Raw genomic sequence first — 26,424 nt, 5'->3', positions numbered from 1 at the left:
GTTATTAACCAACAGGGTGCCATCATCCGAATGCGAGGCCCATGCCGGGCGCGCTATTGACTCAAAAATCGGTCAAATTAAACCCCACAATGGTGCCCACCGCAGGGATCGGTCGCGTTTTGCCCTCAACCCGTTCGCCGTCGGTGTGCAGCACCCGTTCCGCTTCGGGACCCCTTCTTGTGTCGTTCCCGGGGTGAAGGGTATTTAGAGTCCCGCAGGAAATTCGATCTCGGGGTCAGCAGTATCCGTTCGAAACCACCTTCCGGCACGGTTCGTACCCCTTTCCATTTTGTGACCCCCACCGCGGTGTTGGGACCGGTGTCCTCCCGCTGCGTTTCATTCACGCGACTTTTGCTAGGTTGGCCCGTACTTTTCTCACCAATCGATCGCATCGTGGTTTTTTTTTTCGCTGGGGTCCGTCCGTTTTCTCACTTTGCAGTAGCAACAAATCACCTTCGCCGGGCGGACCGCTTTCGATAGTTGGCCCATCATCGTCCTGTGGTGATTGCTAATTCGTTCCCTTTACTCTCGTGTGAGTATTTTCCGCCTTCCCGCATTCGATCGGGACCATCGCCGACTTTAGTGGCACATCCTGGTTTTTGTCCGGCGCGGTATGGTTGCGCAACAAAGACGGTCGAAAATTGTAACAAAACATTACCGATCGCCTTTCGAACCTTTTGGGCCTGGCTTTTGATTTGGCTCGGAAAACGGGAACACGCGGGCACATAAGCCACAGCCGTACCGGTTGGGGCGGCAGGTATGGTTTTCTCCGTTTCATTCTGTTAATGTTGTTTTAAAGTCGGAATTTATTTTTCTCCATTCTTTCCGTCACTATTTCCTGACCCTAGTATCCATTGACAAAGGGTCGAGAAAAAGGTGTTAAAAAATCTCGAACCTGTATGAAATTCATTAATAAGGATTAGACGATTTTTTTCGGTGAGTTTTGTGAATGAAGTGCCCAGTGCGTCCAGTGTGGAAACCACGTCGACCTGGAAACCCGTAACCCAAACACCGTTTCGTTACTCGCCCATTGATGGGTAGAAATGGGAAAACACAACATAATGCACGCAATGATCACCTTCACGAGCGTATTTTTTCAACAACAATGACCACATACACGCATTATCGAGAGAAAGGGAGCCGAAGAACAGTACGGCAGGACTTTAGGATCCTTTTGGGTAACTTATACTGTTTCGTTTCGCCCTCGAGCCGGGCTCGCTCGTTGACATTAAACGCCCCGGTGAACAATGGTTTTGTGCGATGAAGCATACATTTCTGGTTCTCGTTATTCCGCCCTGCCGCCATCTTCAGCTGGAATGTGATTAACAAAAAAAAAGCACTACTAAAATCCGATCGGTAAACGATAACTTTCGAGTGGGAGCTCTAGAAAAGCGGCACGAATCGATACGATTGCCAAAGGGAACCGAGTAGGGAAAAGTATTGTGCCTTCGGTTGTTTGAATTTCGGAATTGAGAAGAATAATACAATATGAGTAGAATAATGTCACAGGATACGGTTTGTGATCGTTCCAATAAGGAGTTCGACAAATTATTCCTTCATTTACCCATTATAATGTTCCTGTACATTCGTGCAATTTATACTAAAAAAGTTACGGTAATATGCAACCTAATTAAGGTTTTTCTGAGATTATTTTTATCTTCTGTATTATAACTTATCTTTGTTAAATTTCTGCTCGTTGGTGGATTAGATGGCACATCTGTAGCACACGCGGTGCCACTCAAATTTCGTCCCAGACGAGCTGCATTTGGGGGGATATGCGCAGAGAATACGTTCCATTTAGTTGCGTTTTTGTGAAACTCACACTGCACGGAACGGAACAATATGCAAACCCCACCGAAGCGGGCCGGGGACCGGCTTTGCTCGCCGGTTGGTTGGCAGGCTAAGCACACATTTTTCCCCCCTAAAACGTGTGCAATGTGACTGCAGTCCCTGGATCAGCCTTGTTGCATCGTGAACGTGAACGGGAGAAGGACCAGAAAAACAAAACTCATTGGCGGGCGAAAATAGTGCATTCGACCGCGCGACTGAAAAGCACTTGATCCCGAACTCGAGAGGAGACCGTCGTCCTCGGCGGCGGCGTCGTCGTCCTCGTCACACAAGCGAGTCCCTCGGTGGAGTGTGCTATCGGTTCGGATCGGACCTGATCCGGGGCTCAGTCCGGAACCACTTCTGCCGGTTTTCAAGTTGTTCGCCAACCGAAGCCGGCAGGACGGTCGGTTTCCCGACCTGACCCGTCCACTCACGCGGCCCGTGATAATGTGCGATTAAAATCTTGAGAGGCAGCATGCAATCTTATCCCCGGTGCTTCGCTGGGCAAACTTCTTCCGATTTCTGTCATTGTTCCCGGGAGTTGCCAAAAAAAAACAATGAAAAAAAAGGTGAAGGAAACCCACCGCGAAACCCACTGTTTCTGTGGCCACACACAAACCGTGGGACCCTCGGGGGACCGCGGCCGCGGCAATTAAGACGCCAAGGTGCGCGCGGTGCCGTGTTGTCGCCATCTCAAGACGCGCACCCGGGGAGTTCGGATTTGTCAAGTGATTGAGAACGCGCTTCGAGTGGCTTCGCCTTCGCCGTCGCCCATTGTGTGCCGCCCGTGGAAGGGAAGGTTAATTTGTTGATTTTTTGTGGTTCTCTCTCCCTTTCTTCATTGTTGTCGAATGCTTTTTTTCATCTCGATCCCCAATGCACCCCACATTCACTCACTCATTTTCTCACCTTTCTCGGCGTCCGGGTTCCGGAATTTGCGCGAAGGTCCTTACAGGAATTTTAAACCCGCGGAGACCGCGATTAAGACGGAACGTCGTTTAGCCAAGCATCACTTCAAACTAATTGATCTTTACTTAGTCGAGTGCGACCGATTACACCGGTATTTGCGTACGACCTCCCGCGGTGCGGGGATCGACGGGCAATGAAGGTCACAGAGGTTGTGGCCGGGCCAAAGGATTTCTTCCCAACAAAAATCAGTGCTTCGTGCAGCTTCGTCACAAGTGGCCACAAGAATGCAATGCCGGCGATCGATCCCCGGCCTCACAACTCAATTCCGTTTGGTTGATTTCTTCGTCGTTGCCGCCACCGCCGCCGCGCGCTTTGTAACTGATACACACAATCGAACAACGGCCATTTTGAGGTTTCGATTTTCTCTCCACAATTTACGGTCGCGGTTGCGGTCGACACAATCGTGATTGTGGTCTCTCGGCTGTGGACTCTTCAGGTTGGTTGGTGGCTTTGGACTCACAACAATATATAGAAATAAAGTATATCCCTTTTCGGTTTGTGGTTTCGGTTTTGAAAAAGAATTTATTTGAATGGATATGACTTTATTTTCCATTCAAACTCAGGGACGCCAAATGGGACTGAAAGAATAAAGCGGCCAAGGTATGTGAGCAGTTCACAGAAAGAAAACTCTGCACAACTGGTTAGTTCATTTAATAAGCAAAACATATGGAAGATTGTATTAAACAAGCTAAAATAAATGTGAACAGATTGCAATGAGCCAATAGCAACAAGTAGCGACTTATCTGCAGATTCGAACTCAATAATTGGCTTCACGGGGCCTTGCTAAAAGGGTGGTGGCATAACCGGTAGTTGAATCAGGACATTATCTAACCACCGCTCGGAGCTGCCAACAACAATCGCCCTTCAATCGCAAGCCAGGAAGTGGCCAATACATCACGATCCGATCCGATCGGGTTGTTATGCGATTTTCTCCATCCTTAGAAAAAAATCCTCATTATCAGCAGTAATAGACGACCCCAACACAAGGGCGCGATGAAAGCAACAAAATAAAACAAACAAACGAGTGAAGGAAGTGTGCGTGCTTGTGTTAAATCAATCCACGTACGAAATGGAACATTGTACGCGGCGCACAGCACGCGGTACAATGTTGAGTACATAATGAATTTGGTCTTTTCTTGTGTCAATCGTCAAACGGGCGCGATCGAAGATAAGGAGCCAGTTTGAAAGACGGAAGTAGATAATTTCCCCATCACCTTTTGCGGCCCATTCGGCCCACCTTGTATGTGGGCCTTATCTTGGGGAACGGTCAAGCGAGGCCCTGATCCCCCTCCGACCACCGGCCCATCATTATCTGTGATTAGATGTCGCTTTTTTTCGCTTCGCACATTCGCGCTCCGTGCGCCGTGAAAAGTCCGTGCAAGTCACGGCCATTATCTGAAGCACCGGCCCGTCCCGGCCCGGCAGCATCATGTCAGCAGCTTCCTTGCCTCCGTGGGTGAGGAAAAACGTTGGTCCTTGAGGGCCGGCCGTGAGAGCGAGAGGGCGAAACCTCTTTAATCGGATAAAGTGTAAACATAGACACCCCAATCATCATTAACCGACCATCGTCGCCTTGGCCAGCTGGGAGTTTCCTTCTCAGTTGTCCGTGTTCCGTGTGTTTTCGGGTGAACTTTTGCATGCGATTGTGATCGGTAATGGGCAAAAGCCGGGTTTTTTTTGGTCGGGTTTACGGCGATTTTGACTGGTTCCGCCGTGATTTCCCCCGTGGCTTGCATTGTAAGGTGCAGACTTGGCGTATATGCAATGTCACGGTGGTGGACTTCCGGTGCAACATATCCAAGCAAAAAGTGGCGACTAAGGGAATCGTTTGGAATCTTTTTTTGCGCCAAAAGGAGTAAGGAGTTTTGCGACTTATTAATCGTGTTGATTCAGGCACATTCCTTTATTCTTTTTTTATGTCCAATGTTATCTAATGTTGTTTTATGCTTTAATCATTCCGTTTTTAGTGAAATGTTAATTTTTGCTTATAGCTTTAGTGTTCTTCAATTATTTATTGCTTATTTCGTTGTTCGTGAAAGCTTGATATAAGGCTGGCTAAAAAGTAATCCATTATTTTTGGGTGAGATTCAAAACATTATTTAAGATACTTCCAATGGTCCGATTTACGTCAAATATGTACCGTTTTGTTGGAAAATTTGTTATCTTTTCAAAGATAGGCTTATCATGCCTCTTTTGTAAAAGACTTAGTCGTCATTGGTGAAAAACTGGAGCAATCCATTTTCACAATCCTTTTTTGATCTCAGTTTTTCATCACTCAGGAAATTTTGTAATGCGCGAAAAAGGTATCAATCGCTTAGTGCAAGGTCCGGACTATACTGTGGATGCATTAGAACATCCCAAACAAACTCCCGGACTTTCTGGTGAGTCACTAAAGACGTGCGTGACATTTCGTTTTCCTGATGGAACACAACACCTCTTCTGTTGGCCGATTCTGGTCGTTTCTGGTCAATTGTTAGCTTCAAACCGTGCAGTTGTTGGTAGTAGAGATCTGAGTTTAGTGTTTAGCCACACGGCAGCAACTCATAATAAACGATTCCTTTCAAGTCCCACCACATACCCAGTAGAACCTTCCTAGCCGTTATTTCTGGTTTGGCCACAGGTTAAGTTGCTTCACCACGCTTAGACCACGACCGATTTCACACAATATTGTCGTAAGTGACCCATTTTTTATCCCCAGTACCCATCCGTTTAAGAAATGGTTCGATTTCATTCCGTGGGGCCAAAACTGTGCAGATGGCCAACATGTTTTTTTATGTAAATAGGGTGGCGTCCAAATATCGAGCTTCTTTGTGAATCCAGCTTTGCGCAAATGGCTTTAAGCTGTTCGATGATTGATCTTTAGCTCCTGGCCGATGCTCTGATTACTAACATGCCGATCTACTTTGATTATTTCTGTGATTTTATCGACATTTTTGATGACGTGTCTGCCTAGGGTTTAACATAAAAAATAACTCAAACGTGTCAACGAAACCAAAATTTCACCCAGCTAGCTGTTAGAGTATCGGCACCATGAACACCATGCAAAATTTCAGTGGCCTAGCTTGAGTTTTCGCCTTTATCGGACAAAAAATGTAAAATGTACCGAATTTTCTCTGCGTTGACCTCCATTGTTAACACCCTGTAACTCACAAACGAATAGAACAAACAAAGAACAATGAAAGCATTTTTTTAAGTGGAAAGTATCAGCTTTAAAACGAGCCTAAACTTGAAACTGTACGATAAATACTTCACAAGATATCGATCACTAAAGGCATCTACCGAAAAAATAAGTGATTACTTTTTAGCCAGCCTGATATTTTAAATAATTTAACAAATAAAGTATAAATGGTTGTAAAAGAAAATGCACCATTGTAGAAGTGAAACATAGCAGAAGGTTAGCTTGAGTCACGAACACCGATAATAGCTGATAGCTACTCACATCTGCATACCTCGGCCCCTTCATCGACGCCGTTTCGGTAGCGATGACGAATCGATTGAAGCGAATGCTGAATGGTCAACGGGCAGTGCAACAAAAAAGAACTTCTCTCAACAAGCTCAGCCCATCGCACTCTCGCCCGGGAGCCGGCAATGCCACAACGGAAAAGTGCTGAAACATGTAATTATCCTCACCGCTTCGCACACCCGGGATAGAGTCCCGGGGTCCCCGGATATGGCTCCCGGTACGCCTATCTTCACACCCAAGCGCGGGGTGGCGGAGTGAAGGGTTAGTCGAAGGGATAATCACACCGAAGGTGGTGGCTCCGAAGCCGTCCGCGGAATGCCGTCCGGAATGCTGCTGTTGCCCTCCCAGCCAGCCCACCCGAAAGGACGTTCGCCGGGTGAACGAGCCGGTGCGCCATCGCCAGCGCCAGTGGCCGGCCATCAGTCTATTCAATCACCCCATTAACACCAACCCCATGCGGGGCCCCCTCGCGGCCGCTAAATGCTAAATGTTTGAGTTTCAAAACGATTAATAAGCACCTTCGCGATACGTTTTTCGGCTTTCCACGATTTTTTCACGACTTCACGCCACGGCTCCCGGTTGATGATTATTTCAGCACCGGGCACCGCCTCCAGCGTGCCCACGGCCATAATGGGTCTGTTTGAGTGCGGGCACAATAGAAGCTACAATTACGCCGCTACCGTATGATTTTGGGCGATTGTTGTGCGGAAGGAAGAAGCAGAAATAGGAAGAAAAAAAAAACACGTGGAAGTCGAACTCAAAAGGATAAGCTAGGAATTGTAATTACAACAGCAGCGCGCGGAGCGCAGAGAAAGGCAAGACGGTCTGTCTCGACCGAGACCGTCGAGAGCTGATTGAAGGAAAAACAAATTTGATGCGATCAAAAAAAAAAACCTAGCCCACCTTATGTAGCGAAGCCCTTGGCGGGGCTGAATGTGGTCGGCTGGTGAAAAGAATATTGTGAAAGATTAATAATAGTATGTTGATTTTTGAGCCTCTCCTCGTAAGACCGTGCCTAGTGGACTTGCGGTGTGTGTGTTTGCTTTTCGCGGTTTACATAATTTCGCGCGTTCGCTCGTTGTGGCGAGAAAATTGTTTCCTTTCTTTCGATTGTCGGTAGGAAGTTTGGAAGTTGGAAATGTTAATCTCGTTACAATGTACTTGATTGTGGGTTTTGTTGGACGTTCAAGTGACTTTTCTTACCATTTTTAGGGCCACGGAGAGTGTAATTATTTAATTTTGTGCTTGGAGGTTTCAAGAGAGGGTTGGAATGATCATTCATTCTGAGGCACCCTGTTAGTTCGGGGTTCGGGATTTTCTACGGCCTACTTGTGTAGTCTTGCCCTATTTCGTTATTAACACAAAGATTGACATAGTTCCATAGCGCACCTTCGTTGACTCGTCGTGGTCGTCGGTGGCGTCGGCAATCACAGTTGACTTCTAACTCGACGGACCCGCCCGTCGGTTGACCGTGCCAAATTGGCAAACATTGGTGCGCTGCTGTACCTCGGGACAATTGAGCAAACAACCGGCGAGTGACCATCCTTAAAAGCGGACTAACGGACCAAAATATTTACCAAACATCGCAGCCATCACTCGAGTGTCTCGTCCCGGGGTCTCATAAAAGGACTGCGTACCACTGTGCCCTTTAGTGGGGTCGTACCTGCAGGGTTTATGGCGCGTGAGGGCCGAATGTTGTGTGTGTGTGTGTGTTGTGTCATAAGGTGGCACGGTCCGTCCGCCATGTCGGCGGACATTGTGGTGTCGTCGCCAGGTTCCGTTGTTTGCACAGCAAAGCTAATGTGGCGGGGTCCATAAACCATAAACCAAACCCAAAACCCTGAGGAGACCCGAGTCTAATAATGCAAATATTCACCTCCGAGCCTGGAAAGATTCGCTTCCTGGACCCTCGGGCACCAATTAGGCGGACGGCCCTGTTTCGCCATAAAGTTGACAGACGAGGCCTCGTCGATAACACCGCCGTGTGCTTCCGTACTTCTACCGTGGCACCGTGGGGGTCCTGGGAGCACACGAGCGGACACCCGGGGAGCGGGCGGACGCTCCGGTCGATGTCAGACATGCACCGAGGCACACGAGAAAAATGTTTGTTTAATGTTTATGCTATCGGGCCGGGGCCGAACCGGAACGAAGAAGGTACACAGCAAGTTGACTTTTATTGTTGGCCGGCCTCGGGCTTTACTCGGGGGCGGACATCGATCGAGAACCACCTCGAGTCGGTGCGGTGCTGGTGCTATAAAACAATCCACGACCACGACCCGATCGGGTACGGCCACCGGTAATATTCCGAAGCTCGTCTCTAAAGTATAAACCGACCACTTTATGGAAGTGTGGGCCATCGTCCTCCCGACGACGACGGCGACTCCCGGACCGGCGTGTCCTTTCGTTCCCATCATTACCTGTCGCCGGCCGACTTACCCGCAGCCGCGTCCGACAGGACACGGGGTCGAGGTAGCGAGGTGGCGGCATTTGTTTGTTTAGGCTGGGGGCAAAACCAACGCCGTCCGAAACAATCGGCCAACCTTTGTGTTAGAGTTAACTTTCTAATTTGCCTGCAACGCCCCCCAAATATTAGCGCGCGGCGGATCGATCGGGGTAGAACGGGACAAATCACACCCCCGATTTGATGATGGCAAACCCGCCGAATACGAGTCGCTCCGATGGGCTCGATGGATAATGGAAAAGTCAAGCAGCGTCAAGTCCACGTTTGTGCTAAACGATGGGAAAGTCCAGGATTAGTGGGCGCGCGCGCGCGCACAGGAACCAAATCTTGGTTCCGAGAAGCGAGCCTAATCCGAAGAACGATAATGATAATCCACTAATCCGCTCAGGATTAGAAAACTATTGGGTGGCTACAGGACTTACGTTCAATGAAAGCAATGCTGAAGGAAACCGATTCCATAATTGAATGAGGATCTCTATTCTTGTATTGTTAAGAGAGTGCCAAAGTCTACCAATTAACAACGTGTTGGGTGGAGAACGGGTAAACTGGACAGACGAAGAATTACACACTATAGAAATTATAAATCATAGATACGAACACATTACATTAATAGAGAATAAATACGACAAATGATGTACATAGTATAAGAAACAATAAACAAAAGAACAGTTTCTGTCCGAGGAGGAAATATCGAATGCAATCCTTTAAGGCCCGTTTACACGTAACGATATATCTGAACGATGCCTTGTATGAGACTAATCGTAACGATATATCGTTACGTGTAGACAGCAAAAAAGTACCAATTTGCTTGTATACGACCATAGTTTCAGATCAAAAAAATTGAATGCGCCGAGCATCAATTTCGGTCCAATGGATCCAATCTCCATACATGTGTGCCTGTGTTGATGGTGGTTTGGCATGTTGTTTTGAATGTTTTTAAAGCAAAAGTTTAACGTGAGAATAATGGCTTCGCTTTAAAAGCCATTTCCTCGACCACTGGGACTGATAAGTACTCTTGGCACGTTCTATTTTTTATTTTTAACCGAAACGCACAATGGCAAGACAGACCAATACAGTGTTACTTCCATGGCTGTCATTGCAAATCGAAACGATACATCGTGGCGTGTAGACGCTCCACCTTGGCTACGATATATCGTTACGATTAATCTGATACAAGGCATCGTTCAGATATATCGTAGCGTGTAAACGGGCCTTTAAGTAGCACTTATTTCCCCCTTGTGAAGTAAATAGCTGCCTTCCGGCAAGAGGGTCAACTACTATCTACCGTAAGCACCTAATTGTAACGCTTCTTTAACCCCTGGTTCCCGCCGAAAAAGTCCTCACGCTCCGCTCCAATGCCCACGGCCCATATTGTAGTGGTCCGCTGTGTGGTCAATTGGTTTTTGGAGGCGGACAGGACTCTCGCAGGAAGAAAGGAAGAAGCAAATATGTGTCATAATCCTCTTTTTCGATTTGCATTGCCAAAGGCACTATTCAAACGGGAGGTGGCCGCTAACGAATGTTCCGTCGGTTCATCTTATCAGCTTCCAGGCGGTCAATGCGGCCCACAGCGAGCGCATAAGCTGACCACACAAAACGTATAATGATTTTCACCCATCGCACACACACGTTAGGAGTGTGCTCGTCTGTGTGTGTGTGTGAGCCTCCCACCTTCTACGGAGGCGATTTAGCACCTGATCCGGTTCGGCTTCTTGCTTCCCTGCGGCACGACAGATACGGCCGAAGGTGACGACGCTAAACCGGATTAGCCGCCGAAGACGACGGTCGGTCGGCTTCTTCGGCCCAGGATGTTGGTCCCGGGCTCAGGTATGACCCGGAGCGTTTTGGAAGCGGAGTGCATTGGCTAATTCGTAGCAATCAGACATCAGCCGCACTAATGCCACGCATCAATCAGAATCACAGGAACTGGGCCGGTTAGGTGAGCAAAGGATGGAATAATTCGCAACAGATTGACTCCTACACGCTTACCCGGGCGGATTCGGTGCTCTTTGCGGAAGAGATTAGTTGATTATCTTTCCTGCGGACCGACGGCCGTTAGGATGATTGATTTTGGGCCTCCCGCGAGTCCTTTGCGACATTTACGAATTGGCCTCGATTGGCAACTTACTGCACTTTGAGTCCACTATATTTGGACCCCGCGAAGCCACGCACACGCTAAATAAGCCTTTACACTAAGTAACGACCTCGGCCATCGTTAACGTGGCTTAATAAAGTCACACACACACGCAGGCAGCTGCAAGTGAGCATTGGGCAGCTTAAAGGCAAAATAAAACCCACGAAAAGAATGGTCGGACCCATCCGGTGGGCTTTGTGTGCTTAATACCACCCCTTAATGCTCCGCTGGAAGATCAACGAACTGCCCAGCCCCAGCCCAGCATCTCATCCGCAAACGACGTCGTGAAAGAAGTTTCATAAATTATTGGATTACGCGTGATTTATTCGCGTTCGCATGGGGACAGCGAATCGATGGGTGGTTAATTTATTTGCCATAAATCGTGGCTATGATTTGTGGGCCGGTTGGCCGAACCTATGCGCGCTTGGGTGCTCGGCGTTGGCAGTGGTTATGCTGTTGGCGCATATAGGCGCCCCACCATCACCGGTGTCTCATAATCGATCACAAGCAGTTGGCCGGCATTTAATGAATATTAATCAGAGTATTGTTAGAGCATTATCCTGATTTGAAGCGAGCGAATAAACTAAATGAAGCGACGATGAGAAACTTCTTTTGGGAAAAGCGTCTTCAGCGGATCGCTGTTCTTTATGAAGTGTGTGCTATTAAGAAGGCCAATAAGCTCCCAAACTATTAATTCGTGTTTAATCCAACGGTCTGTTGCTCCACTTTCACAATTCAACCCACCTGGGCAGATGTTTCTGTCCGTTTTTTTGAAGGCCTTTCTCCTAAGAAACTTCAACACACCGTCAATTAGTTTCAAGTGTTGCTTCCAAATAAACACTTTTTTATGCCTCTAAGCTTAACGCAAAACATGATGGCCAATGATCGGCTTTCGATCGTCGTAATTGGCCGCCGTGAAATGCAGTGAAGGACAGTTCCGTTCCGTTCGCAAGCATTCACGCACCGGTGCACCTAATTCCGGTTGCCTGCGGAGGCCCAAAAGCCCAGCAGGCTTGCGGGAGGAAGATGCTCCAGCAACGTGGCACATAATCCACCGTTTTCTTTGGCGATCCGTTAAGACGCTTTGATTGGCTGCTCGTGGCTCGGCGGGGAGGGAAAAATGTTTTCCGTTTTGCGAGCCCCAGCGAGAAGTAACACGAAAATGTTTGGGCTCGAATTGCCGCGTTGTTTGGGCTCTCAGGTATTCGATTAAAATCAGATCCTATCCTGCTGCTGCATACCGGAGACTTGAGCGGGGCACTTGAGCTAATGCCGCATCAAACAGATGCTCTATTAGACGGGAAAAGGGATGGAATGAATGGAAACATATGCGAGCGATGTGGTAAATAATCAATTTGCCGACGATGCGCTCGAATGGATGCCGAGGTTCCATCACATCCGGTCCGGAAATGGCAAACAGTAAGGAGCACGATGGATGGTGAAACATAATGGATGGGAGCATAATGATTGGAAGTGCTTCTAAATAGGATGTTTGGTTAACTTCAAAAATGATGCTATTAATTTGTCTTTCTGCATCGTTTGAGTGACGGTACCAAGTTATATTATGCTTTACAGCTTGAAGCTTGAACAAAGAGTAAAACAAACAGCGTACGAACCAGTGCAAACCAATTTTAATTTTCAAATTCCTTCAAATTGTTTGCTTGGCTGTAACGTATCGATAATAAACTTCCCTTCCCTAAAATTCATTTTCCCGCATCGGAGAACGGTGTTTTTATGTAAGACTATTTATTGTATTGTACATACACACATTTTATTACGTTTTTAAAGCAATCGCCCAAAGTGTGTGTACCGTTCGGCGAACAAACGGGCCAACAATGGCCAGGGATCTGCTCAGGAAGCTGGCCGAAGCTTTGTGTCGCTGGCCGCAGTAGTAGCCGGGACCCGCGCAACGCATTGTGTCCCCCCGGTGCTGGTAAATAGAAGCAATAGAGGGCCCGGTTTACGAGTCTCTTCCGAAAAAAGAGTTGCTCGTTAATTGCTCCGAGCTGTTGAAGAGAAGTGAGTGAACAACAATAAAAGCCGACCGTTTTCGGCTATTCAATCCGCATTCTGTACAATTTCGGTTTTCACCCCCCCCAAATCGGTATGCAAATGCCGCCTGTGCGTCCCATAAACGGTCCAACATTGGCCCGGATCGACAATAATTTTATTGGTTTACTGCACCGCACTCGATCGCTTGGCACAACCGAAAGTCCCTCTCGCTCTCTTGGGAAGATATACGCACATAGCTTTCAATCCGGCCGGTAGCAATAGAAAACAATCGTAAATCAGTTCGCCTACAATAGTGCAATAGTATTATCCTGCGAAAGCCCCGAAACCATCCGGGGCTATTGAGCCCCGAAACCGTAAAGACAAACACCCGATTCCTGGCCCAAACAATTGCGATTGCACGGCAATTGCACGGCGAGCCATCGACCGACCGTCGGATGTTTGTTTTTCCACCGTTTTATGTCGCCCGCAGTCTACACGGTGCAAAAAGTGACAAAATGGTATAAAAAAGTGACCCGTAACAATACCTCCCGGGTCCGGGATCGTGCCAACGGAGGTAGTAATTCAGTTAAAAAAGCGAAAGCTATGTAAAAAAGTGTTTGCAAGTGGAAAGCGAACACCGAGAGCCATAAACTGATCACCGATGCTCAGCTGATCCTGCCCCGAAAGGGAAGGCACCGGAATAGCAGGATCGATTACAGTTGCTGACAGGGAAAGGACTAGGGCTGGGTATAAAAAAGCATAATCATGGTACAGGTACAGGATGTAAGGCAAATAGTCGTATGATACTTTAACCATGTGTCGAGCGACTGTATCTGATATCGATTGCTGCACAAAAGGGGTCTTACTTGGTGTAAGAGATCAATGTTATTGTTATTGTCTAAGCTGGAACGATAGTAAAAATTAACACGTGTCTTGATGATACATTAAGTATATTGTGGAGGCGCACTGTTCGAGGGTGATCTGAAAAGTTTCCGAAAACCACATGAAGATGGCAACACTAGTAAATAAAAGGTAGTTAATTTGTTTGTCAACCATCTGGCATTTACTCATCAAGCTATGCTCAGTGTTTTTTTTAAATACTTTCGCCGTGTATCGAGGAATCATTAGATATTTGTTTTTGAAAGGAATTGAGCCTACGCAAATCAAAGATGAGATGGATTCTGTGTAATGGGACTCTTTACCGTCATTTACCTCTGTGAAATTTAGAACAGCCAAATTTAAACGTGGCCGTGAGAGTTTGAGAAACGAAGAACGATTAACGGAACGTCTAAAAACTGCAACAACCGGCAAAAACATTGCCAAAGTTCATCATACGGTGCTAGATGGCCACAGAATTAATCATAGCTGGTAGAAGGTAGCATTTACAGGGTCTTGTATCCTTCTTATTTCGAAAACCTTTCAGACCACCCTCGCAAAAGGCAGAATTGATTATGGCCCCATTTTTGGCCCCCCAAAACACTACAACACTAGCGAGCGCAATAGCCAGCCGGTGGTGTGTGGTGTGTGACAAATGCCTGTTTCGGAAAGCCTTTCATTGTGCGCTTGTACACATTATTATCAACAATTTACTAGCGCGCCCCGTTGATAAACGACTTCACGATGGTGGCCCGTAGCATAGCCCCATAGTGGTGGGGTCAGGGCAGGACGACCCCTCTTCGCTCCGGTGGCACAAAAGTCGGAAACAGAAAAAGCATTAAAATACTCGCTCACAAAAAGCTTTTCCAGTCCCCCCAGGCGCCACCGTCGGTCGGTTGAAACTGTTGGGGAGCATCGAGCAAAAAAAAAAGGAAGAAATGCTTTAGTGCCACACAATGGGTGCCAATGGGCGCGAGTGGTTCTGTCGTCGTCTCGTGGGTCGTCGTCGTCGGCTAAAGTGCGGGGCCGGGATAAATAAAGGAGACCGAAAGACGAAACAAACCAATCGGGAGGATGAGCCACACCGAGTATTTAATGGTGGAAGGAAGTGAAGAAAAAAAAACCCGGTCCCCCGTCACACACCCACGTCGACGACCCGCCGGGGCTGTTTGGGTATTGTTGGCGCAAGAAGTGGATAAGAAAGGCAAGAATGCGATATAATGGAGCGAAAGAATAAATAACAAAATCGGTAAAATAAAGCTCACCGCCTACTGCCGTGCCTTGTTGCCGTTTGCCTGTGTAGTAGGGGATGGAAAAGCGTTTTGCCAACGGAACGGAAAAGCTCAGCATGCTGGAGGGGAACAAAGGACAGCCACAGAGCACGCGAGAGAGAGAGACAGAGCCATTCAGATAGAAACGAATGGTAGGGGAATCGCCCTTGGACCTTGGAAGGGAAGGAAAATCGCCGATATTCTCATGTTGTGTGTGTGTGTGTCCCTACGGCACAAAGGAACAGGCACAGAGGAACAGGAGAACAACGGGAAAGAAAAGCGCCAGAGAGAAGAAAGAGACGCATGCTGCATTCCACCGGAACGAATGCCCGCCGGAGCTTTTTTCGCCCCGCAACAGGACTACAGAGTACAGAGTGGGCCAACAATGATCCACACACAGACACACAGAGAGTTGGTTCGCGTATTGTGGTGGCCGATAAAGCCGAACATAGAAAATCGGGAACGCCGACAATGGAGGCGAAAGAAAACAGGTTCGGGTTTCCCGCGTGGCGAATCGTCCTTTTCTCTTCGACAAAAAGCCCACCGTGTGCGTGTGTGTGGGTGTGAATAGGGTGGACGAAAAGATAAAGGCGTAATAGAGTGAAAGAATTCCGTCGTTCGTTCGTTGTTTTTGTGCGCCATCGGAGTTTGTGCTAAGCCACGCCCTCTATCGGATAGCCTTTTATGCTCGATGTTGCGCTTATGTTGCGTCGGCGCGAAAGAGAGCACCGCATCGTGGTGTGACGTACACATACACACACACGCATGCGGGCGCATGTGGATTTTTTCCGGAGATCGTTCCTCGGAACCGTCCGCAGAATCAGTCCGAGTTGAACTCTGAAAACGAGCAGTCGAGCAGTCGAGATCGTGCTCCTCAGAGAATCCGAGTGATTCGAATTCGAATTGATCATTCTTTTTATTCGCGACCCGTGATTATTTGTGTGTGATTTGTGATCTCACAGAGGCGCCCGATTGTGTGCTGTGTTTGCTGTGGGTGATCAATAGACGGGGCACAAAAACGATACAAACAGCCATTGTGGGTGAGAAGAAACGCGCGGAAGAATTCTGAACTGTGCCTGAACTGTGTTGTTGTGATTGTTGTGTTGTCCGTGACACAATCAAGTGAATCGCACCATCGAAACAATATTACACAACGCCATCACAGAAAGAAGACAAAACAAACGGCGGTTCGATTGTGATCGAGAGTGAAGTGTCAGCTGTGCGCGTTTATGCCATCGGGTTGAGGAGCCAGCAGCATGATTAATCACCACGCGATGGCGAGCCTGGGGCACCCGCACTACGGGTTCACGCTCGGCAACGCGATGGAGATACCGCCGGCGGCCGACTTTGCACCGCAACCTACCCACAGCCCTACCTCGGCCGAGCACCATCATCATCTGAAGCGGAGCCATCTCGGTGCCTTCGGACCGACATCGTTGGCGGGTCTTCAGAGCCACACGGCTGCCGCCGTCCATCACAGTGCGCACCATCACGCCGGGCTATCGATGGGTGGAGCCTCCGGAGGTGGTGGTGGTGGTGGAGGGCTGAGTGGCCAGACGTCGCCCGGGCAGGAGGGCCACATTAAGCGGCCGATGAACGCGTTCATGGTCTGGTCGCGGCTCCAGCGTCGTCAGATCGCGAAGGACAACCCGAAGATGCACAACTCGGAGATCTCGAAACGGCTCGGATCGGAGTGGAAGCTGCTGAGCGAGTCCCAGAAGCGCCCGTTCATCGACGAGGCGAAGCGCCTGCGGGCCACGCACATGAAGGAGCACCCGGACTACAAGTATCGGCCGCGCCGGAAGCCCAAGAATCCGCTGGCTGGGGCTGGGAACGGGCTCGGGTCGCTCGGGTCGCTCCAGCAGGGTGGCAAGTCGGGCCTCGGGTCTTCCTACCCGTTCCACCAGTTGCCCCCGTACTTTGCCCCCACACACCCGCTGCAGCAGCTCGAGCAGCATTACTCGCACGTGCCGTACTTCGGCAGCTTCGATCCGCTGGCGCTCCAGAAGCTGCACCAGTCGCAGGCGGCCGCCGCCCAGTGTGGGGTACAGATGGGTGGCGGTGGGTCACCAAACGGGGCCGCGACGGCCGGGGGACTCGATCTCGGCGGCAAGCAGTCGGCAGCGCAGCAGCTGCCCCCGACGTCGCTCAGCTCGTTCTACTCCAACATCTACTCCGGCATTTCGGCGGCGGCCGCGGCCGCCCCGCTGTACGCGGCCCACTCCAGCAGCCTGTACAACACCTCGTCCGCTTCGTCCACCTCGCCCGGGTCCAGCCCGAGCGCCTCCCAGTCCACGCTGCCCGATCTCGACAGCAGCATGCGGAGACCGGTGCAGGTCATCTACTAATCTGCGGGAGCGCGCCCGGTCCGGGGTGTAAATAGTAGTCTAATGTGCCCGATGTTGGCCGACGCGGCACGAAGCCGTACTCCTTTTTTTCGTTCTCTGTCTCTCAAACAATCCTAATTTATTACGCCCGGCGTGCAGGCGGCGGCGTTCGTCCTTGTAGGCTGTAAAGTGTTTAGTTTGACTTAGGAAAATGGGACGAAAGGGCCCACGGAACACGATCCCTTCTTGTACACATCTCTTCACCCGTAGGAACGTCATGCCTCTCGTTTAGTAGTTTGCGTCTTATATTTGTACCGTCGTCGATTAGGTTAGGTTGTTTATAATTTAAGGTTGTGTGAGGCTAATGCTAGAGTGCGAGGGAAGCGAAACTGTACATATAATAGAACTACATCACTGTGTGCGTGACCTCAGACCCAAGGAACCAACTCCACTGCTGAAAACCAATAAACAAAGGGACATTTTTAACAACTTTAGCGTACGTTTAGGGTAAATGTAACTGTTGCTGTTTTGAGGGCACTGGAGGTCCTTTTGCGGAAGATCTCGGAATCGATCGATCGACAGACAGGGCAGCCGGAAAGAGTAGGAAGCAGATGAAGCGGGCAGGGCACACACAGAAGAGAGCGGAAGTGTTTAAGACATTACATTATCGATCACGCTAGGGTAAGGGCTAGTAGGGAAGGAGGGCGCATTTGTTATCAGTATCAGTATTTGATGGTCATCTGGCCGTGCTAGAGGCCAGGACGGCGCTGGAAAGAAACACGAAAAAACAAACGAAACCTTATAAGAAGTGAACAAAAAAAGAAACAGAACAAACTCCGAAGAATCGAAATAAAAGCATTTGAAACAAAACACCGAACCGAACGGGACTTCTCTATTGGGTCTCACATTGGGGGGAATTGGACTTAATGCGAAAGAAAGTAAACAAATTAACAAACTCCGAAACTGTTCACATTAATTTGGTTGATCCTCGAAGGCAGTGTCAATAAAGCCCATCGGATACATAAATTATGTATTGCCGTAGCTGCAGTCAAACGTCATTATATTTCGTCATTCTGGAAGCATTATTGATTTCGCCTATCGAGCGCGATCGGGTCAGAAGGTTACGCGAGCGACGAATTTATTGTTCCGCCAACAGCCAGTGTGTCCGCTTCCGCGTGTGCCGTCTGTCGGTTGCCGTATCAAATAAAATAAGTGCTCGAAAAGGAAAAAAAACCCAAAACCGGGACGCACTCCACACGGCGCGCCGTAATGAAGTGTACAAACTTCGCAAACAGTCATAAATAAAGTACTTCCGTTACCACGGAGCACACGGCGGGTTGCCGCTTGCAGTGCTTCAGCGACTTCGTACGCAACACCGCACTCTATTACCCCTTTTTTTTTGGGACTTCGGAACCGTAGCGGGAGTCGGCACGAGCCGTTACTCCGGATACGGATTCCGATTCCCTCCCCGGCTCGGGTCACTTTCGATTTCGTGAGACAAAAGTTGTGCGAACGGGAAAAAAGCGAAGGATGTTTTGGCCAGGACAGACGGCGGACAGCGAATCTAGTGGCACGGTAATGGGCCCCCGGTCGAGTCTCCCGTCGTTCGAAGGGCCACCGTGCTTCCGGATCCGTTTCCTTATTGGTTGCTGGCGATGTGATTTGTAGGACCCGCGAGTTTCATGGCGACCAGAAAGGGGATAAAGCAACATAAACATTGAACAGAATAATACAAACAATATTTCAACACAGAGCTACCACACTACAAATGACATAAATCGCTTTAATTTGTATACAGTTTAGTGGCTTCATGTTAACCAATTTTATGCCACGCGATATCATTCCGTTTGCTTTTTTATTACCCAACGCCCTTAACCTTTACCGCTTACTGCCTAATCATGGCCATGGCGCGGGCTCCTTCGGCTGCGTTTCATCCTCCCCGGCGTGGGTCGTATAATGCAGGCCCGCAGGACATCGGGTGTGGGTGGGAACAATGGCCACGGGTCGGGATGATGATCGTAAGAAAAATGAATAATTGCATGTGGAAATGATTGTCACAATATGCTTCGCGGATCGCTGAATCCCCCTGTTCAGCCCGGGGCTTCCGGTCCGGTCCGGTCCGTGGCGACGCTTCGAGTGCTGTACCCCAGCAGCTTCCGGCTTGCGCGCATTAAGAGCGCTGCCGACAACGATGACGACGACGACGATGAAGGGGATTATGATCTGCCAGCCACCAGCAGGCGGCCAGGGCGAGTTCGCCCCCTTCGGCGTTCGGGGCGGAATAAATAAGGAACTCGAGTGGTTTCGAATTAGGTTGTTATTGGTTTATGAAAGTGCGATTGCGATTTGTGGCTCCGTAATTCTTCCAGTACGCGACGCGGCCTGTTTTTTTCCTATTGTCACAAGAAGGACACGCGGTGGCATTCGGGCGGCTTAGAGCAGTGGGTGATAAGCGTATTGGGTATTGCTGTGTGTTTGAAGGACCCAGATAAGAAATCTGGCTCACGTTTTTGGTTTGTGGCCTCATTAAATCGAGCTCGACTTTTATTGTACGGCTCTTGTGTTGGTTTCAATCGGCTCGGCTTCAGTAAATTGCCTTTGGGAAAAAATGTAGATCGTAGTTTAAGTTTATATTATTCTTTTGAGAGGAAAATGCTTTCATTGCTTCAGAACACCGGATTTCTTTACCGGATGTTACATGAGAGGAACAACGAGAGTTCCTGAATAACTTTGGCAATAACGAATAGATTATGAACATTGGATTGTTTGTTTTGGATTGATATTAAACCTATCCTTTTGCATTTTTTGAATCAATTTATAAACGATATATCCATCACCTGTCCCTTTTCAATTATTCTCATTTATGGAGCCCTTTTCGGTGGTTTTCGTAAGCATTGAAGCATTGAACTTAAGGTCTTTTGTTAATTAACAATTTAAACAATTTGCTAATCGATAGTACCAGCTAGATGGAATCTAGCTGTCAATTTAGCTCTCATCAACATGCTTTATGGACAACTAACTATCGATGGCACATCATTTTAATAAAGAAGCGTTTTTCATTTTAATGCAATAGTCGTGTTTTTTATTTGAACAAAATGTGGCACATATTAGGTTGGAACAAGTACGAACAAAAACAATAAAGGCAAGTAAAGCGATTGAAGTATTGAATTGCGGTTTCAACAATTTTGGCGATCATATGAGGACTACCGAATTCATCTAATTATTCGATTAGAACGTTTCTCGTGGGGTACCTTATATCCTTTTCAATAAAGTTTATGCCTTATAAGTATGCTACAATGTGCAAAACACTAATTTATGTCGGATCCTTCAAAAGATTGATCCATTTTGTTGATGAAGCATGTTTTATTGAAATGTTTAAAATTACTCATCACTCGAAATCGTTTCGGCAAATGACGGTCACCCACACCTCGAGCGGGCCCCGAAGCATTGTCTAAAAGTGCTGCTAATTCATCAGCAACACCATTTCCTTCCCTTTTGGCACACGGAACACGTAACGCATGATTGATGTTAGTTACTCCCATTGCATGTGCTACCTTGCTGCGGCGCAGAGGGAACGAATTGCGACCCGTTGCGTCCACCTCGATGAGGATTACGATTAAGGCAGTTCCGGCCAGCCCGCGCCTGAGCACCCATCGCCCGCTCGCCCGCAGGTCCGACCGGCTGTGATGATGTGGTCCATTTTGCTTTTCCGTTCAAAACCTCGCCTCAAAAGCCGGATTGTTTCGCATTGTCATTTACAGCCGAACATGTGCGGGGTGCTTTATATAACTCCCCCGCACACACACACAAACACACACATATTGATACACAGGCACCAACAAAATGACGGCCAACAACAAGGGACGCGCACGCGAACTCCTCCGGGGAGTCCCTGTTCCTGTTTCCCCAAAACATCCCAACGCTGGTGGCTGGCCTCTTTGTCACTCACGCACGAAAGCCCTTCTTCCGTGTCCTTTCCTCGCGGTCTCCGTGGAGTCCTTTTTTCGGTGTGTTTGTCATTAGTAATCGTCGCGTCATTTCCTGTCGTCGTTGTCGTCGTCGGCGGCGGCGGCGTTACTCAGGACTTATCCTGATCCTGTGCGTGTGTGTGTGTGTGTGCGTGCCGCGGACGTTGTTCGGCTACAATGCACAAAACATTACATTATTTCCATTTTTCCCTTTTTTCCCGGCTCGGCCCCGGCCATTGTTGGGTGCCCATTGTTGCTCATCGGGGTTTTGTCGTCCCGCGTTCTGCCGCGCGGTGTCCTCGGAGCAGCCGGTTGGTTGGAGTAATCATTTTGTTCATATCATTTCCCGTCCTCTTTGTGGGTCCTTTTTATTGTGCGCTCGTGTGTGCGTGTCTGTCTGTCGCCGTCTGGTGTGCGCGACCCCGGTTTCGGCGATGTCATTCCATTAGTTCGATAATTAAAGTCCTCGAGCAGGGAAGATACCTAATTCCCAAATGTTTTCGACCTGCGTATGTTTTCTGGTTATTCCTTATTTAGTTTCTTATTTTATCATTTGAGTAAACTGATGATTCGACGCGCCGAATTGTAGAGTAGTTTCAGTAAAATCGATTTCTGGTTTGTGAATATTAATTACCCCCTTCGAAGTTTCTGTATAAAAACAGGGACCGGAACACACCTTAACACCTTACCTTTATGCTTTGTAGAAGGTGATATAAATTCTTCTAACGGATACCTAAAGGAGCTCTTAGCGCTCCTCGGGGTAGAAACACGCCTTCACTTGGGCACGTCAGTCAGTGTTGGCTCCATAAAAGCACTTACTTCGCCCTGTGTGTTTGTGTGTGTTTCAGTACGTCATGTTGTGGCCCGTCTACAGCCTTACTTCCGGTTTTTATTTAGCTCTGTTCTTTCTGGTAACCCTGTCCTCTTGGCTGTCCGGAAGCCGGACAGTCGGCGCACCAGGCGTCCGGCGCACACAAAAAGAAAATTTTCTACCACGTCGTCAGAAAAGTAATTTTATGTTTTCTTTCCTTTTTATTTCGGGTGGCCCGAGCAGGCCCATTTGTGGGGGTTCTTGTTCTCGGTTTTCGTATTTTGGGTTGGATTTGGTGGTTTATAGTATACTTTTTCGACTCCCTTTGTCAGCGGTTTTTAGAATGGAGTTCGTCTCTCTCTCTCTCTGTTTGGCCTTTGACGCTCGATTTTAGACCACGGAAATGACGAAAAGATGGACCTTCATGGAAGGAGCTTCTCGGAGCGGTGGAATGGAAATGGTCCTGAAAGGGTGCTATCGGATTGCCCACTTTGTAAGGAGGCCCTTTGTGGGACGAAATAGAGTGGAAGTTATTCTTGGGCCGACACGTGACTCGTGCGCAGCAAATAAAGGTCGCAAGGACATTAAATAATGGTTGCCAACAATGCGACTGTTTTAATTTCGTTCGACGACACGCAAAAAAGTACACAACTTAATATATCGAACATGCTAGAAAGTTGGCGATTTAAGCAATAAAATAACGGTGAAAAAAATAAAATAGAGGTACCAGAGATTGGGCCGCCGAATCGTGTGCCGAAAGTACGCGTGGCTCATTCGTCGTCGGCGGCGGCGGGTTCAGTCAGTTCCCGCTCGGAGTCGAGTGTTCTCGATTTCAACTTTAACCAACTTCAAACCCGCCAACTCTTGAGACTCCCGAACTCCCGTGCCGCTTATGAATAATTATTGTAAACCGCGCACGGATACGCACGCAACGTTATGAGTTCGCTTTATTTATTATTTTTTTTTATTTCGGCAAATCCGATCCGTTTGCTCCTTTTTGGGGCGTGTGCTCAAGAGAGCCGTTGCCGCTTGCCGACGATGTCCTTCAGCGCGCGAAAAGTGGCAAAACTCAGTGGTCGCCGAGTACGAGTACCGGATGGGGTAGCATTCGGTAGGAGGCACACGACAACACATCGGTACACCCGCTACATTCGCATGGAAAGGACATTCGAGGCCTTTCATAATGAAGGTAATATTTGTGGCAAGTTTCGTACAAAATGTGTTCGCCGTTATTCGACCATAAAAGCTATGTAAATGGCTGTAGACGGGAGACGTTAGGAATGATTGATTAAATAGCACAATGTATAACAGAACGACCATTTAAAGAACCAGCATAACTCTGTGACATTCAGCCATGGCTTACTGTGGGACGAAGTTGACGGCCCTTAAACTTTGTTGGCCTTCTTCAGACGTATCAAACAAATTGTTGCACGCCTGAAGTGGTGATTGAGTAAATCGGAAACTCCGATAGTTACTTTTTAGCCACCCGGCACCCGGCAGTTGGCTACAATTTAACACAATCGCCCGAAGGATACATTTTTATCAAACTCCGACACCGGTTACCTGGCAGTTTGATAACAGCCAATCATCGATGCACCCGGTGAAATTGTGAAATGTGGAATCAATTTAAATAATTGCTCTAATTTAATCCCGATAATCCGTTCGCACCGCGCCGCGACCTAACCTCCGCCGGACCGTGACGCCGGGACGCTGATTGTCGCTTCCTATCGGCTTGTGTGTGTGTGTGTGTGCGGTTTGATCCTAATCCCGTCCCATCCCGCCACCACGCTGGCTCCGAAACAATTTCCAATCTCCCGGGGTCATGGAATCCCTGGTGACGCTCGGTCACCCAAAAAGGGATGACGAGCGCGAAATAAAATCCCCTTCCCCCACCCCGCCGCGGCGGGAAAATCAGGGAGGAAAGAAAGCCCGATCGGGACGCCGGGTGAGCGGGCAACAATGGCACAGCGGGATACACGGCAACGTCTATTAATTCATAAGCGTGTAATTTATACTGTCAAATGAAATCAACAGAGTGTGTGTGTGTGTGGGAAACGGCGGCCAAATCAGCGTCCGCTCCGCCGGCCAGCACGTAAGTGGCGGTGGAACGAGGTTGGCAACGATGGAAAACAAACACCCTCCGGGCGAGAGGGTCGAAGCATCCTTCTGCGGCCAGGACGCCACGGGACGGGCGGGTCAAGAGGGTCGCCAAAGTGTAGCGATTTCGGTCGTCGAGTGGAATAAGCGCGGGCAGGTCCGCAGGGAGGGGGACCGATGCACCGATGTCCGCTGTTTGTCACCGTATTGTGTCCGTTGTAGTCATTAGTTTATTCGTTATTATTATTACTTCATATTTGTGCACAGTGGGTTGCTTTGCTGCCCAAAAGTGGGTCGAATTTTTGAAGGCAAGAGTACGAAAATCGCATAAAGTAGCACAAATGGATAGAAGCATAACAGAAGTTTATAATAGAAATATTTATTATAACGATACATTAAAAGGATCAGTTATTTTTCTATCTTCTATAGTCACCTAGCTTCGGCAAGTATTGAAACTTGGACCGTACTCCTCCCGACGCGAACCCATAGTGGAGGATTATTGCAAATCTATTGAGCTAGACCATCAACCTCGGAGGGGACAGGCAGGCCGCTTGTTGAAAGGACACTGTACATAAAAGCGGAACACTACGCGAAAGGGATGCATTACGCTTTGTCGGCCAAAAGTCTCGACCACCAGGCGATCACCGAGGAGCTGAGGACGAGATTTAAATAATGACACAATTCCGGAAAAATAAAAGCATCCCGACAATGGTGGTGTGCATCATAAATTATCAATATGCTAACCACCCGGCCCGGTCCGCCCCGGCCCCATCTTGACGTTCACGTTCGGAGGACGCATTATCATTCGAATACGCTGGAAAGTGATAACCATGTCGTCGGTTCGTCCATTTTTTTTTATCACCCTTCCCGTCCGACAACAACAACCCAACCGAACCACCACCGAGGCTCCCAAGGAAGGACCCTGCGGGTGTGGAGTGGAACAAAAACAAACCATTAATCTTTCCCGGAAGGAAGAGATTCCCGACCGGGGTCGTTATGCTGGTCGGGAGCCAAGAAGCGGCGGGTGGTGCGATATTAGTGCGAATTCGTAGCCTAATTTGATTGTAACTTTTGCCCCTTTTCAGATTTGTTGTCGGATTTGTGCCGGCAAAGGATGAGCAATCCTCGTTGAGGGTGGTGGTTGAGTGGTGGGAAAATCTTGTCGTCGGCCCGATTGTTGCCATTTGCGGGATCCTGGGTTTCCATTAGATGCGTACGGCGGCGGAATTCGATTGAAATTCTTCGCCCATGGGACGCGCGCGGTGGTGGTCCCAAAAGGGCGCCCAAGTTGCTCCTTTTGCGCGATGTATCTTTAATCTTTTCGATCCCCAAAAAAGTACCGGCACCCGGCACTGGGGTTTTTATGGGGGTTGTCTGCAAACTTTCGGGCGACTTTCGACGGGGAGGCTCTAAAGTTAGGATCCGATCCGAAAGGTCGGTGGTGGTCGGTGTGAAAATAAGAAACTTCTCGCCAAAGCACTCGCCTTCGGCTGGCAACAAATTATGCCATTGTAGCGGGAATCTCTGTTGAATGCAGTGTGATAACACGGTTCAAAGTTGAACGGGACGTGCAAAAAGTGGACAATGCTTTGTAGTGCACGGGTTCTCGAAAGGCCACCCGGGTCTTGCTCCCGGGGGCAATGGCTCAAAAGTTTACATTTTCTCAGAAGTGTCTGAAAGGAATCCTTTGAAGAAGCCCATTGCGTGTTTTATGATGGTGGGTATTTTTGCTTCACGCTAGAAACATTATACAAACATACCATGTTCTCGTGATACTTAAATGAAGCTATGAAAGTGACAAAAATCATATTTGAATTGTTATTTGTATGTCAACAAAACTCCCTCTGCAAAACATCTTACCTTAGAGCGATATAAGGCCCAAAAACCGTACTTGCAAGGACTCCAGCTCAGCCAGTTGTTAGAAGTTGTTTTTAACTACTCAAATAAAGGATTAAACGTTCCATCCGGTCCGATCTAACATACTCGCCCCCCCGAGGGCCCCGTTCGCCCGGAAAACAAACCAAAACGCGCCCGAAACGAAAAATCATGCTTCAAAATTAATAATTTCCTCCATTGTCGCCCAACAATGGGCGGCCATGTTTGCGGCCATCGTTATTGTAATTAAATAAATTGATTTTGAAACATCGACCAACCGGCGCATCAAGGAAGAACGGACCAAAAATGTGCATCTCACGCGCGCTGCGCCACGCCGGGCTGTGGATGAT

The 26,424-nt window shown here is 48.4% G+C and overlaps 1 protein-coding gene across 1 annotated transcript; it reads left to right on the top strand.

Annotated features, from left to right (window-relative positions):
• Window positions 1-16,203: 16,203 nt before the first annotated feature.
• Window positions 16,204-17,344, top strand: LOC128268353 (SOX domain-containing protein dichaete-like). The gene has a single exon (XM_053005411.1). It carries the CDS (start codon window positions 16,253-16,255, stop codon window positions 17,342-17,344), a length of 1,092 nt encoding a protein of 363 aa, XP_052861371.1. The 5' UTR covers window positions 16,204-16,252.
• Window positions 17,345-26,424: the final 9,080 nt, after the last annotated feature.

Source organism: Anopheles cruzii, chromosome 2 (assembly GCF_943734635.1).
Source record: "Anopheles cruzii chromosome 2, idAnoCruzAS_RS32_06, whole genome shotgun sequence".
NCBI classification, from domain to species: Eukaryota; Metazoa; Arthropoda; class Insecta; order Diptera; family Culicidae; genus Anopheles; species Anopheles cruzii.
The sequence above is the reverse complement of the archived record's forward strand: the minus strand, read 5'-3'. Positions and strand labels throughout refer to the sequence as shown.